We start from the raw sequence: 18,254 nt of genomic DNA, 5'->3' as shown, positions 1-18,254 counted from the left end.
GGGCAAAACAGGGATAACAATAACAATAAAGTGTCCATTGATATAATCATTACATACAAATTAACCCTCTATTAATGGTTTATAATTAACCGAGAATAAAATTACCATTTCACCCTTTTAATTATATCTTGTTTCCTTAAGTACCATCGACTTTACTAGTGAAGGTTAATTCATAACCAAATTATGAATTTGAGCTCAATAACCTTTCAGTCCCAAAAGTCAACCCTTAAGAGAACCATTATTCAATCTCTTACAAGAAGGTATAGATTCCTTATTTGTATATTATGTCCCCAGCCATTTACATTAATGAATTCCCAAAACAAAAGTTTCTAGCTTGATCATTCTGACAAACCTTAACGAGTGAATCAAAGAACTCATATAACATAAACAGGAGTTCATAGTAACTTCATGATTAAGATCTATTTGTATATGATCATTAGTTGATATATTTAATTAATACTTCAAAATAGTATTTAACTAAGTATTAATAAACATATCTAGTCCAGTTCTATATATTCTCAAATATATAAAGTGTTGACGCAGTTTTTCGCCAGCAGTGTATTGAAGAAATAATAAGGTTGAATTAGTGCTTAATGATAAACTGAAATATGAAATGAATTTAGAAGAACACAAATCTTTTTACGTGGTTCAGTGGTTAAAATCCACCTAGTCTAAGAGCCTATATTATTGTTGTTTCTCTCTCTATTTTGGTAGAGTTTCAGTATTACAGAATAATCGTCCCTCCCCCTGTCCAATATTCTCAGTATTTATAGAGAAATTCCTTGGGCAGGTTTAGGTAACCGCGTGAGTCAATCACAGATTTACATATTTAGTACATTTAATACAAACAATTCTCATTTATACTGGGATATGATTTAATCATAAAATAAATGGTCTCCTAATATCTGGGACATTAAACATGACAGGCTGGTCATAAATAATCGTATAAAAGTACCCAAGACTTTGGGGATTCGCGAGTATGCAATATATTCGAATAATCACAAGCTGGATATCTCTCCGAGCTCGTACTTTGGCAGCCATTTGAATATCATGAGCTCGTGCTTTCACAACCTTCATATCTGTAGCTCGGGTAAAACCTAGGACGCCTAACATCACTCGTGCCCAGGTGAAACCAGAATTGCTTACGTGGATGATAAACAGACGTCATTTCCTTGGTTATTTCTCCGCATATTTATTTTCCAGCTGTACTTGAGCTGAGTGAAGGACTAATGCTGAAATTAGGGTACAACATTTTCCCCCCAAGTCCCTGCTCGTGGTTCATGACGTCACCTTCTGACTTACACAGTTGGGACTTTAAGACTTTTGTTGCATTAAACCATGCCTGCCCACTACTCGAGTTCTGGACACGTGGGATACCACAATTGGCATCTGTTTGAGTTTCAAGGCTTATAATAATTGTCTTATCACCTTTTTGCCGCCATTTTGTCTTTTTAACCATGGCCTTTGGATCTTATACTAACCAAATCAGATGGCCCAAGTTAATTTATGTCGTTTACATATAAATAGGGTAAGCAATTTTCGAGTTTTACCACCTTTCATTTGAAATTTTTCCATATTTCCTCTCATCTATATCTCCGAATCCTTCTTCTATCTCAGAAAAAACCCAAAACCATTCGTTGCACTCAGTTACTCAGGAGTCTTCCAGGAGCTTTCCCCCGCAAAATCTACATCTTTTCATCAAAGAACATACTGTAAGTACTCTATCTTTTGGTTTTTAAGAAAATTTTCTTTTACTGGTCTTTTTTTTTTCATGCTCATCCGCACTTCACCATGGTTAACATTAGGTTATTTCCCAAATGTTCTTAGCAAATAGGCTTCAACTTAGATTCAAATGAGTAGGCCCTAAAATATCTTTAGCACTACGGCATTCATAAAACTAGGTCATTTTTGGGTGAAGTTGGGTAATTCATGGTGAATTTAGAAAATACCCATTCGAGATATAGAAGATGAAAAGTTTTTAGGGTCCAAACCAGGTTGCTTAGGGGTCACGCTTCTAGGGTGGTTTTGCACTAAGCCGCCTCCCAAGGAGAGTAGTGGCCTGATTTTCTGACACACGGATCCCTAAATATCAGGGGTCTGTTAGGAAACTGAGGCGCATAGCGTAGGGTAGCGTGTGGCATCACGCGACGCGGCTAAGGCCAACTCAGCTCGTGTATCAAAAAATAAAACATTCCCTCTCCGTACTTCCGCGTCGTAACCATTAAATCCTCCAAGGTCACCTACTAATTAGGTCGTTCTGTTCATTAGGCGATCTGATGGCTCCCAAGAAGAACGCACCCAGCTCGTCCTCTCAACAAAAGAAGAAGAAGAAGGAGGTCGCCCCTGAGTCTCCCATTCCCCACTTCAGTCCAGTGGTGGAAAAGGAAGTAGTGGTTGACCCCAATACCTACTTTGAGGTGGAAAGAATCGTCTCCAAGATCACGACCCAGGGGAGGGTAAACAAGAATATGTTGAGCCACAACATCGAGGTCGGGATCAGAGTCCTCATTGCCCGACCTGCCTTTGAAGGGGAAAGGAGTTGCGCCCCTCTCAAGGATGATTTATCGGCCTAGAGTGACGAACACTTGAAGGCGGGTGCCTTCCTTCCCTTGGACCAATACTTCGTGGATTTTCTAAATTTCGTGAAGTTGGCTCCATTTCAGCTCCCCCTGAATTCTTATAGGCTTTTGGCGGGGTTGAAATACCTGTTTCTGAAGCACAAGTGGGAGGTCCCCACTCCAGCAGGTATTTTATACTTCTTCTGCCTCAAGGCCATCCCAGAGCAAAGAGGTCGAGGTGACGGGTTCTACTACCTCACCTGATTCCCAAGTTCTGCTCCGGTCATCGAGCTCCCAAACCACCCTAACGACTATAAAGATTTGTTCTTTATGTCGAACGGGTTCTGAAACCGTGAACACAAATACTCCAACAGTCCTCGTAAGTTCTTTATTCTCTAACCTCAGCTTGTGAAATTTATTCTTTCTAAGATATTTCCCTTGCACTTATATTAACTGAGTTTATTTCTCGTGCAGCCATATTCGCGAGGACGACGAAGTTCGTGACCCTTGGGGGTCAGTACGAGAAAATATCTGGGCTGCCCCCAAGCGAGAAGGATTACCGCCAGATCATGAATGACGTCACGATGCTGGCGTGTAAGTTTATTGGCGAAGGCCAGACGTTGGCCTTAAGGACCCGGGCTACTCTCCCGGTAGTCCATGAGCTCCCACCCTCTCAAGAAGAGGCCTTGCCGACCATCAAAGGCGAGGACGAGGTGCCCCTTGTGTGAAAAAGGCAGGTTCCTGAGGCTGTTCGAGAACCCAATTTAGAGCGAGCTGCGTCAGGAGCAGCAGCTGGCCCCTTCGGCCAAGGTAACCCATATCCTTATAGGGAACTAGATTGGGTTGTTGCCGATTTTAGGTTAGTTACATTTAACCCAAATCAGCTTGTCCATTGTCATCCTCACAACCCAGACTATAATATCACCCTGCTCCAATGTGTAGATCACTTGGTGGTGCACCATGACAATAGCTACCCTAAGGGCACTATTGTTGTAGATAATACCCTAAATTTTAGATCCACTATCTTTGAGGAGTACGGAACCAACCGTAGGTCATGGCCTCCCCTGCTCCAGGGCGCCTTTGCCCCTGGATTTAAGCAGTACGTAGATGAGTCCAGCCCCAAGGTAGAACCGGAACCGGAACCTGAACCTCCTAGGACCCAAGAGATACTAGTCGTAGACTCTCCTTCTCCTCAAGTAATCCCAAGGCCGAAGGTCGTGATAATAGACTCCTCTCCCAGCCCTGAGGGTAGGATCTTTATTTATTTTCTTTGTGTATGCTTTTCACTTTACTTGTAACCTAATCCCCTTTTGTTCTTTTCAGGCGAAGAGATTGAACAAACCGGAGCTCTTGACCTCCACACCGCTTTCCAGGCTGGGAAAACCGGCTCGGGCTCTATCGTGAAGAGGCCCAGACTTACCAAGAAGACCCCTCCGGCAGCAGGAAATGCTTCAAACTCCCCTGCAAAGGGGAAAGGCACGAGATCGACAACTCTGATGTCTTTCATCACTCAGAGGAGGATTCCTCCTCCTCCTTCTCCATCTCAGTTCGTGCCTTCTCAGGATCAAGTAATTCAAGCTGATCTTCCATCTCCTCATGTCCCAACTGTGACCGTCCGCATACCAGTTGATCCACAGGATCTAGAGAGGATCCCTGAAGCCTTTCGGGGAATCCTCTACGAGATGACAAGCCACATGGTGGAGCACGCTTACGAAGCCAGCTCGAGGGACTTAAGGACGATCGAGGAACAGAGCCCGGAGAACGTCCTAGAGTCAGCCTTGGGGATGAACCTCACAGTAAGTTATCCTTCCTTAGTGACATCTTTCTTTTTATCATGTCAAAGAATATATCTAACTTGCCTTGTTATTTTGCAATCTTCCCTGGCTCAACATAGCAGCATAACCCGGCTAGAAATGACGAGCTAGAGGCTAAAATCAATGCCGCCAAGACTGCCCTGACCGCTGCCCAAGAAGGCGAGCAGGCCACCAAAGTTGCTTTTGTGGCTGCTCAAAAGAGCGAATATGATGCTAAATTCACCCTCGCCTTGTTCTAGGAAAGCGAGCAGGCTGCAAAGATTGCCTTGGCTACTCTCCAGGCTTAGACTGCACAACTTCAGGTCGAGGTTGATGAAGCCAAAGCAAAACAACTAGAGGTCGAGGGTGTAGTTAAAGGAGAGAAAGCGGCCTCACTGTCATCCATGGAAGACATGTTGTACCATTGCTGGGCCTTTAACCAGGATGGCAACTTTTCTTTCATGACTTCCACACTGTGGGATTCGTACCTTGAAAAATTCAAGGCTCAGATCTTGCAGAAGCCGTCAGAAATGGGGGATGCTTCTGCAGCGGGCGAGCAGGAAGGCAAGGAGGTCACGTCCTCAAAGCACCCTGGAAGGGCTTAATGACAATCTCTTTTCTTCTGTTTTTTATATTTGTTTGTAAACAATTTCCCTTGGGCTGAGTTCGAGGTTTTTTCTCCTCGGGACAAATTTATTTTCAATTTATAAATCTAACTTTTTTATCTATTCATCTTTCCTTTATTATCTCTCATGTTTATGACTCCTTAGACTTGTGCATTCAAGATTTTAGGAATTGATTTTTATATCGGGATAGATATTTTGAGCTTGGCTATATCCAAACTTTATGTGTCGATTTATATCATACCTATTAAGAATTAGGCCTTGAGCTCTCATACACACAATTAGAGCGTTGAGATAAAAGAACTACATCCGAGGAACATGAGGCTCAAGAAAACTGTAGAAACACATGCAAGGCAAAGTAGGATTATTTTTCCCTAGCTAATTATAATTAATGTTTCAAATTTATTAGTTTTATTATTCTCTATAATATTATTATTATTATTATTATTATTATTTTAATTGAGAATATGTAAATAATTATATATTAGATGAAAAAATTAATAAAGATCTTCAGATAATTTTATACTTATTGAAGAGGTGTGTAAATTTTTTTATTATTATTATTATTTTAAATTTTATAGAGTTTGAGGAGAAAAAAATGTGTGAATGACAAACACTTTTTTTTTTTTAAAATTCAATAGTGATAGTGTCATGTGTGTATCACATGTACTGTTAAACTGATTTCCAAAAGGAAAAGAGTAATTAGCGGCAAAACCCCTTCATCTTTACATTCTTATACACTTAACCCTCAATTTTTTTTTCACCGGGGAAATCTCTCAATCCACGATTCTTTTAGAAAATCTAAGATCTCCGTTTATTGTGACTGTTAACTGTCAACGAGGATACACGTGTCCATAATTTATTGGGCCACATATTAAATTCCAATATCACGTCATATTTTTTTAAATTATTTTAAATTAAAAAATATATAAAAATCATTTTAATATAAAATAGATTAATTAAAATTAAAAAATTACATAAAAATATTAAAAACAAAAACAAAAATATTAATTTATAAATCTGAAATAAAATTAAAAATTAAAAACTAAACCCTAAATTTTTCCCTCTTTGTTCCCCACTTCTTCTTCTTCTTCCTCTTCTTCTTGCAACCTCTCCATTCATAAGCCTTTGCCCTATCTCACGAAACCCAATGCAGCCTAGTCCCAACCTTGACCTAGTCCCAACCTTGACCCTCTTTTTTCCTTCCTCTTCTTCTTCTTCTTCTTCTTGCAACTTCTCCATTCGCAAGGTTGGGCTGATGAAGAACCCGACCCACTAAGGTTTCGAAACTGGCACGGTGTGACCAATGGAAGGGAAAAGTTGTGGTGGGCTATTGGATATGGGAAACTCGTAGCTGGGGGCAACGATTTTTTTTTCGAGCTCTTAGAACTGGGTTGTGGTTGGCAGAGTTGGGTGGTGTGATGGGAAAAGTGGCTAGTTTGGGTATTCTGTGTTGAAATTTGTGTTGAAATTTGGGTTTCACGGGTCTGGGTTTTTGGTGTTGGGTATGGGTTTCATGGGTATGGCAGAGGAATCGATAGCAGCAAGATGGTCTTCATGTTTGATTATTCATCTGAGATTTGATTTGAGGTTTTGTTTATTGCTGTGAGATTTGTAAAATTTTAGTGCTCATCTCAAATTTTAGAGAGGAGAAGAAGGGAAGAAGAAAAATAGTTTAATGTTAATTTTTTTATATTTTAAATTAAAATGATTTTTTATTTTTAATTCATTTAAATAATCTTTATTCTTTTTTTAAATGTTTAATATTTAATCTTTCTAAAAAAATGTTTTTACATATATATTTTTTATAATTTTTATTAATTTAAATTAATTTTTTTAAATAAAAATTGTAATAGAAAATTAATTTAAGAATTAGCACATTAGCAATTTATTTTAAAATTAATTAGAATAATTATTTATTATTGACTTAGACAGTCTATGTTGGCAGTTAACGAAATTATGGAATTAAGAATGTATGAATGTAAAGATAAAATGGTTTTGCCTTTAATTACTCGAAGGAAAATAGATAGGGACTAATAGAAGCCAAAGATAAATTAGGTTGAGGATTTAAATGTAGGAAAAAATGAAGTTGGGGGCTTAAATGTAAAACGTGGATGAAGTTGGGGATTTTATCTGTAAGTTGTTTTTTCCCCATAATGAAAAGTCTCTTTCGCCGTTTTTACACTGAGACGCCCCGTTCCACTCTCTGCCTCTTGCTCTCTCTCTCCATCCCAACGGCGGCAACCACCGTTATCGATTTTGAAATCCCCCCCCCCCCCCCAAAAAAAAGGATTTTGAAACTGATAAAAAATGGTATTAGGATGCTTTACCCTTAATTCGCCAAAATGGCCACGCTCAATTCTTCCTCTTTTCTTCAGGAGATAGTTGCCTGAACAAATGGAAATTTCAACTCAAAGGGGGGTTTTCTTGCTTGTTACAAGTCCTGTGCTGAAGCTTACACCTTATAATCAATTGCAATTTCAATCTCAAAGCCTCTGCTCTACGAGCATCAGGTAAGTCAGACCTCTCCCTCAGCGTTTTTGTTTAAATTTTAGTACAAAAAAAACCTTCACCCGATTTGAGTTGTCTACTTGGTTTTTTTTTAGTGTAGCATAGGATCCTTACATGGCTTCCAAGCTAATGGGAATCGCTTCCCATGAAGCAGAAAATCAAACAGAATACTCTCTGAGACAAGCATTTGAGCTGCTTGAGCCAGCGCTGAAACCCCCGTTTTCACTCGATATCCCAAATTCTGAAGAGTACGTACAGCTGAACCGTGCAATAGTTTATGGGGTTTTAAGCGAACCTTATTTAGCTAAAACCCATATTAAGCACCTACATGCCATTGTGACTGATGGGTATCGATTGTTTGTTGGTATGCTTGTCAAGGTTGTTGATGAATTGTACGTAAAACTTTTGGACACTGTGAAAGTTCAATTGACTTGGGTTTGTAGAGAAATGATTGATGTCTCCGCTGATGGTTTTGATGATCTGCTAGTGTGTTTATTGAGGCAGATTGTTGGTGGAGATTTTAGTGATGGCAATTTGTGGCTGTGTTATGAGCTGTTGAATGTATTTTTGATTAAATGGGATACTCTTTTAGAAGCAGAACCAATGATTTTAGCAAGCGCTTTATACACTTATCTTCGATTATTAGCTGATCACTGTAAGTTAATTCACAACACAAAATACACAAAATTAGAGGCATTAAAGCGATTGGAGATTGAGTTTTGTGTTAGAGTGTTGAAGGAACAGTTTCATTTGTGTCTGAATATTGGGAGAGATCTCATTCGTCTTTTACAAGATTTGGTTCATATGCCGGAGATTAGAGCTATTTGGAAGGATTTGATATTCAAACCAGGTGAGTTTAAGACTCCAGAATTTTCAGATATTTCACAGCTTTATTGCACCAGGACATCTAGCAGGTATTTTTTACTTCGGATTACTCCAGAAATGGAAGTTCAATTGAGGTTTTTGCTGACACGTGTGAAGTTGGGCAGCCAAAAACGCCACCAAACATGGTTTAGTAAGAAGTTTCTATGTGGCCCAGAGAGGGAGACAGTGATAAGTGACATTGTTCGGTTTATATGCTGTGCACATCACCCAACTAGAGAAATTATTCAGTCGGAAATTATTCCAAGGTGGGCGGTTGTAGGTTGGTTGCTCAAATCTTGCACAAAAAATTATGTTGAAGCCAATGCGAAGCTTGCTCTGTTCTATGATTGGCTCTTTTTTGATGATAAAGTAGACAATATCATGAACATTGAGCCTGCGGCTCTATTAATGGTAAACTCTATACCAAGATATGTTGACATGACACACACTCTTCTTGAGTTTTTGTTCCTTCTTGTGGACTTCTATGATGTGGAGAGGAGTGATCTCATAGTTAAAGGTGTCTCATTATCCTTTAATTCCATTGTACAGTTTCGAGTTATTCACTCATTAGATGTCTTGTTTTCTTGTGCTGTACTTTCACCCGTTCTGAAAGAAAGAATTGTAAGTCTTCTCTCTGCTTGGAAACTGGAAGTCTTTAAAGACTTGGATTCATCAAATCTCCCCCATAAATCTGCAACACCTTCAGTATGGAACGATTCATTTGAACTGGAATCTCCAACACCATCAGCAGAACAAGAACCTATATTTTCAAAGAAAGGTGGATCTGTTGGCAAACTTTCTGATGCTTCGGTTTTGACTCGAGATAATTCAGTAACTCCTTGTCATCAAATTAATACTGTAGGGAATTTGGTTGATAGATTTGAAGTGGCATTTCAGACACCAAATATGTGTCTCAAGACTTTTGAACAATTATTAGCGTCTTTTGTAGATCTTGATAACCAAGGACCTAAAAGTGTTTCAACTCAGCTTGAAGTTTTATCTTCTAAAATAGTCAAGCTATTAGAACTAAAGGGTTACAAACTATTTCCTCCATTGGAATTTCTTCAAGACAATCCTGATTACGATGATGAGATAGGGTCTCCTACTGCCTTAATAATTCGATTCTTTGTCTTTTCTCAGCATCAAGGGATGCAAGAAATGCTTTTATTGTGGGAAGGGAATGGTTTTCCTGTTGGAGCACGGTTATTATCATATGCATCACGACTAGCTTATGAGGAACAAGTGACTAATTGCTCCGTAGATGAAATGATTGCTAATGAATCTGCTAAAGAGTGTAAATCGAACATGAACTTACTTTCTTTTCATATTAATGGCTCTCGTACTTTTTTGGATGCCAAAGGAGAAGACTTCCATGAAATGGTGAATCATAGTCCTAAAGTGAACAAAACACCCATCTCAAAGTTGGTAAATAGTGCTTTTGTTGCTTACAGATGTTTCCTTGTCAAGAAGATTTCTATGTTATCAAAAGAAGATACATCTTTGCGGAAACTCTTTTATTCTGACATAATCTCTTGTTCTGGATGGGGGAAGAGAAATTTAAAAAACATGTTCTGTGGTGTCTTCTGTCATCTTTCAGATTTATCAGTTGGTGAAGAAGACTTAATCAAGTTAGTTGTGGATCAACTGGATCACAATCATCTTCTTGACATCCAATTTGCGATTAGCCTGAAGAAATTCTCCATATTTGGCAAGAATAATGAAACTATTTCCAACATTATTAAAAGTTCTTTGAATTGGGGCTGTCTGCTGCAGCATAAGTTATGGGGCTTGATTAGATCAGAGTTTTCAGTTTCCCAAATTAAAGTGGAGAAGATAATTATGAACTTCTTTTGCTCATTTGCTGAATTAGATGAAAATACAGGTGCCATAGCAGTTGGAGGTCTTTTGACACTGTGTAGTTGTTGTACACCCACGCCTGAGCTAGTTGAAACCATCATGTCATTACCTAATAGTGCTTTCCAAAATTTTGGGGGTGCTGTTCTGGCTACGTGGGCTGCTTCTGATGCCTCGATGTTATTTGATAGTGTGGCTGTTTTTTCAGAAAAACTTGGTAGCCACACTGAGGTTATGGATAATACAGATGGAATTATGATAAACCATTCTGCCATATTGTGGTTACTAGATTATTTTAGTGCACATGGCTTAAGTAATGCTGATGTGTTAAGTAACTTCTCTAGAAATATTTCATGCAAAAACACAAGGAACCTGCTTTGATGGATGTAAACTAATGGCCTATCTTCCGATGGTAAGCAATGGAGGCTAAATATTTTTTTTTTATTCTCCTCCCTTAAAGTGCACATTTTGGTTTTTTTTTGGAGTGTTTCATAATAGATGTTCATACTGTTTATATAGGCTGCATAGTTTTGTGTTCTTTATTTATTTTTTCTTGACCTCATTAAAAAAATTAATCATTGGTTTTTGAAGTAAGTTGGTCATCTCATTGATGGTCTGTATAAATGAACCTCTTGAATTAGTAGAACACGTGCTTACTTCATGAATGGTCAAGTTTTAGATCAATTTAATTAATAAATCATTTATTAATGCATTGTTTTGCCCATATTCATGCACAATTTAATCTTTTATTGTGACTAATAGTTTTAATTTGAGAAAAAAGAAAATGGTGGGTGTTTTCTTGAGAATTTCTGCAAGGAAAACTGGCATGAAGCCAAAAGTGCTCCTGTATTACTTGTATCTCTTGCACAATTTAACCTCTTATTGTGAGTAATAGTTTTATATTCTTAATTTTTTTCGTCATCTCTTGCTTAAATGGCTTAACTTTAACTTCTTGGAAGCTGGTATTAAGTTTGTAGATCTTTCAATTGGGCTCCATTGTACTGTTATTGGGTTGAGTTCTTAGTTTCTTCTTTGTTACGTCCTTGCTGTTTTAGGGAGATTTTATTTCAATTGCTTTGTGAGGAAAATGAGGACACGGACACGTTTAACTTATAGTGATCTGATTTTCTCAGGGATGACATGACTTTCTTGCAAAAAAGGACTTTGGTTGGCTGTATATGACTCAGTTTGAGAGAGAAGTAGTGCCTCAAATTTCAGTTACTACTGGTGTTGCAAATGTTGCTGCATCCTCTCATGGGATTGGTGACAATTGAGTTCAAACCAGTTGAACACCCAAATGAGCCACATAATGATAGGCCGATTTAATCCCCATTACATGATCCTTCGATTATTAAAGTAAGCTTATTTCTTGGCTCCCTTTATCTGGTTGTATTAATTTGTATCTTTTCTAGTAAACATTAAAGCAGGCACATATGAGTGTTTCTATTTTCTTTTCTTTTTTAATTTTATAATTCCAACATTTAAGTAGCCCTTTGTTCCAGCTTGAAGTAGGAATGCCAGACCCTGTACTCACACACACTCACTCGACCACATGAGCTAGCCTCAATTCAAAAAAGAACATGATTAGATCATGAAAACACATTTTCTAGTTGTGAGAAGAAAAAGATTGTGATGTCACCTAAATTACACAAATCCATAACTGTTTATTTTAAACATATATTATTTGCCCACCAAGAGCTATAAGGTACCCAATGATGCAACATTATATTCTGTTGCTCAGAAGCATTTCAATAGATTAGGTAGCCTAGACTTGTGTTGCATATAACTACCCCAGTTAGAAGTTTTGCGTTATCGTGTGGAGGTTTTTGTTTCTAAATATCTTATTGTGAGTTTCTGAATCTTCAGAATGGAAGAATATGGCAGGAGCAGATCAGGGATCTGCATCAGTCTTGAGATAAGGCAAGTCGCTAGTGTTGAAGGAGAGTTTCTTGAAGCTGAGGATGCTGGGATGTAACCCAACACAAGCACAAGCACAAGCACAACCAACGACTATACCATTTCTGAGTGCCCCTGAACAAAGTCTCTTAAAACCTGCTTGAAGAATGATGCATCTGGAATCTGAACAAAATCTTGGTACATGTCTTCTTTAGGGGAAGGATATTAATTGAAGATTTCCATTTGCATACATTAATGATATACAAAAATTTAGATGGATGTAGCTTTTAACCTTTTTTTTTTATTTATGATTTGGAGCTTACCATTGGTTGGGAGTTGTAACTTGTATTTTTTCTCTTTTCAGTCAAAATTATTTTTGACCAAATAAAATTATGTTTACTAATTCTTTTTAGGCATTGTCACAGTTGAATGGTATTTGATGTTACTAGTTCCCTCTTGTTAACAATTGATTCTTAAAGTTTCAATTTTAACAATTATGTTCTTGAATTTCTATTTTTTTAATAATTAAGTTATTTTATAAAAAAAAAATCTACTCACATAATAAATTAGAGAATATTTACAAATTAAGATAAATTTTTTATATTAGATGTAACAAATGAAAAAATGTTTAATTTTTAGTATAATGAACTGAACCGGAGAATTTTCGACACGTTACACATTTTATGTTGTATCAAGTTGTAAAAATTATCGCAGTATATATTGTAGTTATTTAGAATATTTTGCAAATTTTTTAGAAGTTTTAAATAATTTACCGTATTAAAAACAAGGTTCAAAATAAGTTATTTTCACTTGTATAAAAAATATGCACACGTGCAACAAATTATTTGAATCTTATTTTTGACATTTTAAATTATTTAAAATTTTACAAAATATTCTAAATAACTACAATATTCACTATCATTGAATTTTTTTTTTGAAATTATAATAATCCACACGCTGAAAATGACCATTGGGGTGTAAGTACATCACAAAATATGATGTACCAAAGATTATCCCTAAACATAAATTTTTAACAATTAAGTTTAATGATTTAATTACTAAAATTGTAACTTTAAAAACCTGTAGTAAATAATATGGTCCAGGGATCAATAGCACCGAATAATTCTTAAGCAACTAAACACAAGCAAATGGTTATGCGATACTTGAGCTCATTGAGATATGCTACCCCTATTTTGACCTTAATTTTGATATAATAGGTTTTCCATAAGTTTGTCAAAAAGTGTAATTAAGAGAAAGATACCTTGATATATATTTGCCGCATTTGTTACTTGACCATATGTACAAAAATAGAAATAACAGTAATAATTTTGAAGAAATTTAAAAAAAAAATGTATTCTAATTTAACATGTAAATAAGTTTTGGGAAAAAAATGGTTAATTATAGAGTCCCTGTATCATATTTATCCAATAACATACATCTTTTTTGTTAAAAGAAAAAAACTACTAATGCAACAATGACTTTAAGGTGGCCAAATGGTATGATTATGAGATTAGTAGTAAAATCCACCCTAATAATTAAACGATCTTTTTATATTTACATCTCAATAAACTAGTACATTATTTATAGAGTAATGATATGTGTACCCAAAATATGCACTCAAACATTAAACACAAACATTAAACACAGTGAATAGTGGGTCTCAATTTTAATAAATGTAATTGACTAAGCTAAACTGCCACTGTGTGTAATGTTTGGAAGCACATATCATTTTTCTTACTTATGTATATATATATAAATAAAAGAAACACAGGTTGTATTAATAAGAAATAATATGGTACCATTTAAAATACAAGAAAGCCTAATATAGGCAAAGCAATCTTAATATGAAACATAACACTACCGCATAGTGCAACAAAAATTGCCAATCAGTAAATAGCATGGGAAAGCACAATACAAGTTTTGGTGAGGTTGAATCCATCCCCCAAAAATAAATCAAAATTTATGCATTTGCTTGGATTTACTTGCATAAACGTGGTGTAAATTCATGAGAAATTTTTACAAATACATGAAGGCAAAAGTAAATATTTATATTTATATATATGTGGCAGAGTGAGGAAGGTATATTGAACACATTCAAATTTTATATATTATTTATTTATTTATGAAAATTTTCGATTATTATTTTTTCCCTAAAGAAAAAATTTACCAGGATTTTGTTCAGATCCCAGATGCATTACATTCTTCAAGCAGAGTTAAGAGATTATGTTCAGGTGCACTGAGAGATGGTAGTATCATTCGGTTGCCTTGTGTTTGTGCAGACTTGGGTTTCCTCCCAACATCCTCAGCCTCAAGAGAATTTCCTTCCTTCATCACTGGCAAATCACCTCTTCGCCTAACTGTTGCAGATACCCGGTCCTTCCATATGCTTCCATCCTGCATATTCGGAATTGTAAACCTTCATATGTCAAAGCAAAACTTCTAATGGGAGTAACTACCTTACAGAAATACACAAGCATCACAACTCTAGGGTACCTAGTCTCTATTGAAATGCTTTTGAGCGAATAAAAAAGTTGCATTATTGGATCCTTTATAGCTCTAGATGGGCAAATAATATAAGTTTAAAATAAACAAGCTTGGATTTAGGAAATTAACATGACACTACCTTCTTTTTCTTTCTTATCACAACAAGAAGAGGCATTTCACCATATAATCCTACTCTTGTTAGGTTCTTCCACAAGAGGCTTGCAATCAAATCAATGACCAAAAATTATCTCATTTTTGTGGCACACATTTTAGTTGGAACACATTACTTTGGAAAGATTCAAGTCATCGTCTATATGCATATATTATGCGAAAACAAAAACCAAAAAAGGTGAGGGGAAGCAACAGCTAGCTAAGTCTTCAAGCAATCCTGAATAGTGCATTATAATTAAGCTCTTATATTTGGATTCACAAAGTGAAAGTGATATAAATGTGCTAATGATTGTTAGCAATTTTGGTGTTAAAAGAGGGGGGTGGGGAAGGTGGTTAAGATTAAGAAATAGGACTTCTGAATGATAAATCGTAATGCCACATAAATTGATAGCCATAACAATCATTATCGACACATTGGTGGTCAAACAAAGTAATTCATAACGACTAGAAATCAGACCATCAATATATTTAAATGATATTAATAAAAGCATTTCAAACATAGTTTGGTGAGGGAGAAGCTGACCATCAAAGGGTGCAAGTCGACCATCGTTAGTCTAAAATTAGCATACATGCCATGGAAAATCCCACTTGAAAGTAAAACCATTCCTGCTGATGAGTTATTGCAGTTGAAATTTGAAAATACAAAATTTTGAAAACTAAAAGAAAAAACAGAAACAGGTTCATACTACTATAATGTGAACCAGATTATCATGAAAGCTGAACTAGAAAAGACACAATGTTAAAACAAAACAGAAAAAGGGAACCAAGAAATGAGCTTACATTAAGAATGGAAGGTTCTGGTAGCGGGCATTGAATCGGCCTATCATTATCAAGAGGCTCATTTGGGTGTTCAACTGGTTTAAACTCAACTGCAACTTCAATCCCATGAGAAGATGCAGCAGCATTTACAGCACCAGTAGAATCTGAAGTCGGGGGCTCTGCTTCCCTCTCAACCTGAACCATACGCAATAAAGCAAAGTCCATTTTTAGAAAGAAAGTCAATATGCCCTCATTTTATTCACAATGCCAAGTAAACAAAATCTGCATCAAAAGAAAGAACATAAAAGAGAAGAAACTAATATAACTCTACCCAATAAGAATTAGGAACCCAATTGAAAGAAAGATTCTAAACCAATTTCCAGATGGTCAAAATTAAGTCCTTTAAGTTTAAACAAGAGACATCGATCGAACTAAGAATATAGCAAATGAAACCATAATCTTCTATTCTTGATTGTAATGCAATTTCAGTTAAAGAATCAAAGATTATGATAAACTCAATACCCAAACAGAATAGCAATCGTGCAATTTAATCTACAATATCATAGCAAAAAGTCAAACCCATTCACAAGAAGGTTACAACATTTGAAATGTATCAGACCAGCGAGCAATTTCCAGAGAGCAAATGGTGGTTAGATATTGAGTTCACAATTTAAGAACAGATCAAACCCATTTCACCAATCATAAGACCCAATGGAAAAGTCAACCCAAATCCAAAGCCAGCAATCAAAACACTATTGTAACTCAGAGCATTAATTCACGGAGCTTAGCCAAAAATAAAACAGTAGTTATATGATCGCAAATGATAAAAACAAATCTCGTGAAATTGTAAAAATAAAAAAAAATAATAATCAAATGAGGAAAAAGTGAAGGGAGAGATCTTACAAGTGCACTCTGACTTCTCCTATGACCAGCTCTGCTGACAGAGAACCTTGAGAAAATACCCACCATTTTTTTTCTTCAAATCAAAAACTAAAACTGACAAAAAGTTTTTTTTGTTCTGATCTATGAACAAATTTCTCTCTCTAAATATATATTAAAGTTCTAATGTGTCTCCTAAGTGTTACATTCACAAAGTCTGTTTTGGGGTTGTTTTAACGAAACAATTACAAATCTCAACCTCTCTCTCTACAAGTTTCTCTCTCTCTGAGAAAGGAGAGAGTTTAGATGAAAACGAAGAGGATAAGGGAGATATTAGGTTTGGTTTTTTTGTTGGTAGCGTGTTGGGTTTTGTTTGCGTGAGATTCCTCTTTGTATTGTTTAAGTTACAAAATTACACTTTGAAGTCAGTGAAAGTGGAAAATAATAAAAATAAATAAATAAACAAAAGCTGTGATTCAGAACTAGAGGACGGTGGCAACCATTCAAATAATTAGACAGCTGTTCCATACAGAGTTCAATTAAAATACAGAATTTCTAAATGCTAAAAGCAGTATCATATTATAGCTCAAATGTTTAATTTTTTATAATATAGAAAATAAATGCTAAAAGCAGTATCATATTAAAGCTAAAATGTTTAATTTTTTATAATATAGAAAAAGATAATTAAATAATCTTTCAATAAATAATGTAAATTTATATTTTTTTTTATCTAAATGAATAGTATTTGAAATGCTATTCATCAAACTATAATATTTTATTATTTTTTTTATAAACTTTTGTATATATATGAGTGTGATATTATTATATTTAATTATTTTATTTTTTAAAATAAATAAAATATTTTAAAAAAATATATAATATTTAAATGATGTAAAGAAAAAATAGAGAAGCTAGTGTATGATATAATATAAAAATTTGAGGTAAATTATAAAAAAATATGTTTTGGTGATGTATTTTGTAATACACTTTCTCTATAATGTTTAGCTAAAACTCACAAAAACATCTTCTATCAGCTCCTTTATATATATATATTTGTAATAGTTATGCACAAACTCAAATTAATCCATATCTACGTTTACATATCATTTATATAATATTTTAATATTATTAGGGTTTATACCTTTTTAGACTATGTGTTTTGTCTCATTACTTGTTTGGACCCTGTGTTTTGACAAATTACTTTTTGGACCCTATATTTTATAAAATGATTAAAATAGAACCCTAAACTCAATTTTGATGAAGAAAAAATTAAATATAACAACACAGTTTTTAAGCAGAATGATTTTATTTTTGTTCTTAATTATTAGTTTGGTAAATTATTTGTGATTTTAGTTGAAAAAACATTGACCAAAATCGGGTTTAGGGTTCTATTTTAACCATTTTACAAAACACATGGTCCAAAAAGTAATTTGTCAAAACACAAGGTCCAAACAGGTAATGAGAAAAAACACAGGGTCCAAAAAAGTATAAACCCATATTATTATTTTTCTTTATATGCTTTCTCTCTCCCATTTAATATATATTTATTGTTTTTTTTCCTTTTCAATTATTTTATTTTACTTTAATTAATAAAATATGTTTAAAGATATAATGTTTAAATAATGTAGAGAAATATATAGAGAAGTTGATGTATGGTATTGTACGCCCTAATTCTCCACGAGCTATTAGCGAGCTGAGGTATGGCCTAATTGTATCAGCCACGTGGATGCCACGTACCCGGAGCTGTTGTTACCAGGTCCCCTCTCTTTAGCTCGAGATAACCAAAGGCTTACTAAGGTTACTAAGGAGTCGGGTCAGAAATAGACACCACAGGCTAAGGAGACATCCAGCTCGAGGCACGT

The 18,254-nt window shown here is 35.4% G+C and overlaps 2 protein-coding genes across 4 annotated transcripts; one reads left to right on the top strand and one right to left on the bottom strand.

The window, feature by feature from the left end:
• The first annotated feature begins 6,768 nt into the window (after window positions 1-6,768).
• LOC133777738 (uncharacterized) lies at window positions 6,769-12,502 on the top strand. 3 transcript variants are annotated; one of them, XM_062217467.1, is made up of 4 exons: window positions 6,769-7,487; window positions 7,586-10,615; window positions 11,337-11,559; window positions 12,070-12,502. In XM_062217467.1, exon 2 carries the CDS (start codon window positions 7,600-7,602, stop codon window positions 10,582-10,584), a length of 2,985 nt encoding a protein of 994 aa, XP_062073451.1. In that variant the 5' UTR covers window positions 6,769-7,487; window positions 7,586-7,599; the 3' UTR covers window positions 10,585-10,615; window positions 11,337-11,559; window positions 12,070-12,502. The 3 variants fall into 3 exon arrangements, with proteins under 3 accessions (XP_062073451.1, XP_062073450.1, XP_062073452.1); XM_062217466.1 differs by having other exon boundaries at window positions 6,770-7,487; window positions 7,581-10,615; XM_062217468.1 differs by lacking the exon at window positions 6,769-7,487 and having other exon boundaries at window positions 7,597-7,733; window positions 7,864-10,615.
• Window positions 12,503-13,856: 1,354 nt separating this feature from the next.
• LOC133777739 (uncharacterized) lies at window positions 13,857-16,767 on the bottom strand. The gene is made up of 3 exons (XM_062217469.1): window positions 16,417-16,767; window positions 15,535-15,708; window positions 13,857-14,493 (listed from the first exon to the last, which is right to left on the bottom strand). Exons 1-3 carry the CDS (start codon window positions 16,480-16,482, stop codon window positions 14,278-14,280), a joined length of 456 nt encoding a protein of 151 aa, XP_062073453.1. The 5' UTR covers window positions 16,483-16,767; the 3' UTR covers window positions 13,857-14,277.
• Window positions 16,768-18,254: the final 1,487 nt, after the last annotated feature.

The sequence above is a fragment of the Humulus lupulus genome, chromosome 5, assembly GCF_963169125.1.
Source record: "Humulus lupulus chromosome 5, drHumLupu1.1, whole genome shotgun sequence".
In the NCBI taxonomy this organism is placed as follows: domain Eukaryota; kingdom Viridiplantae; phylum Streptophyta; class Magnoliopsida; order Rosales; family Cannabaceae; genus Humulus; species Humulus lupulus.
The sequence above is the reverse complement of the archived record's forward strand: the minus strand, read 5'-3'. Positions and strand labels throughout refer to the sequence as shown.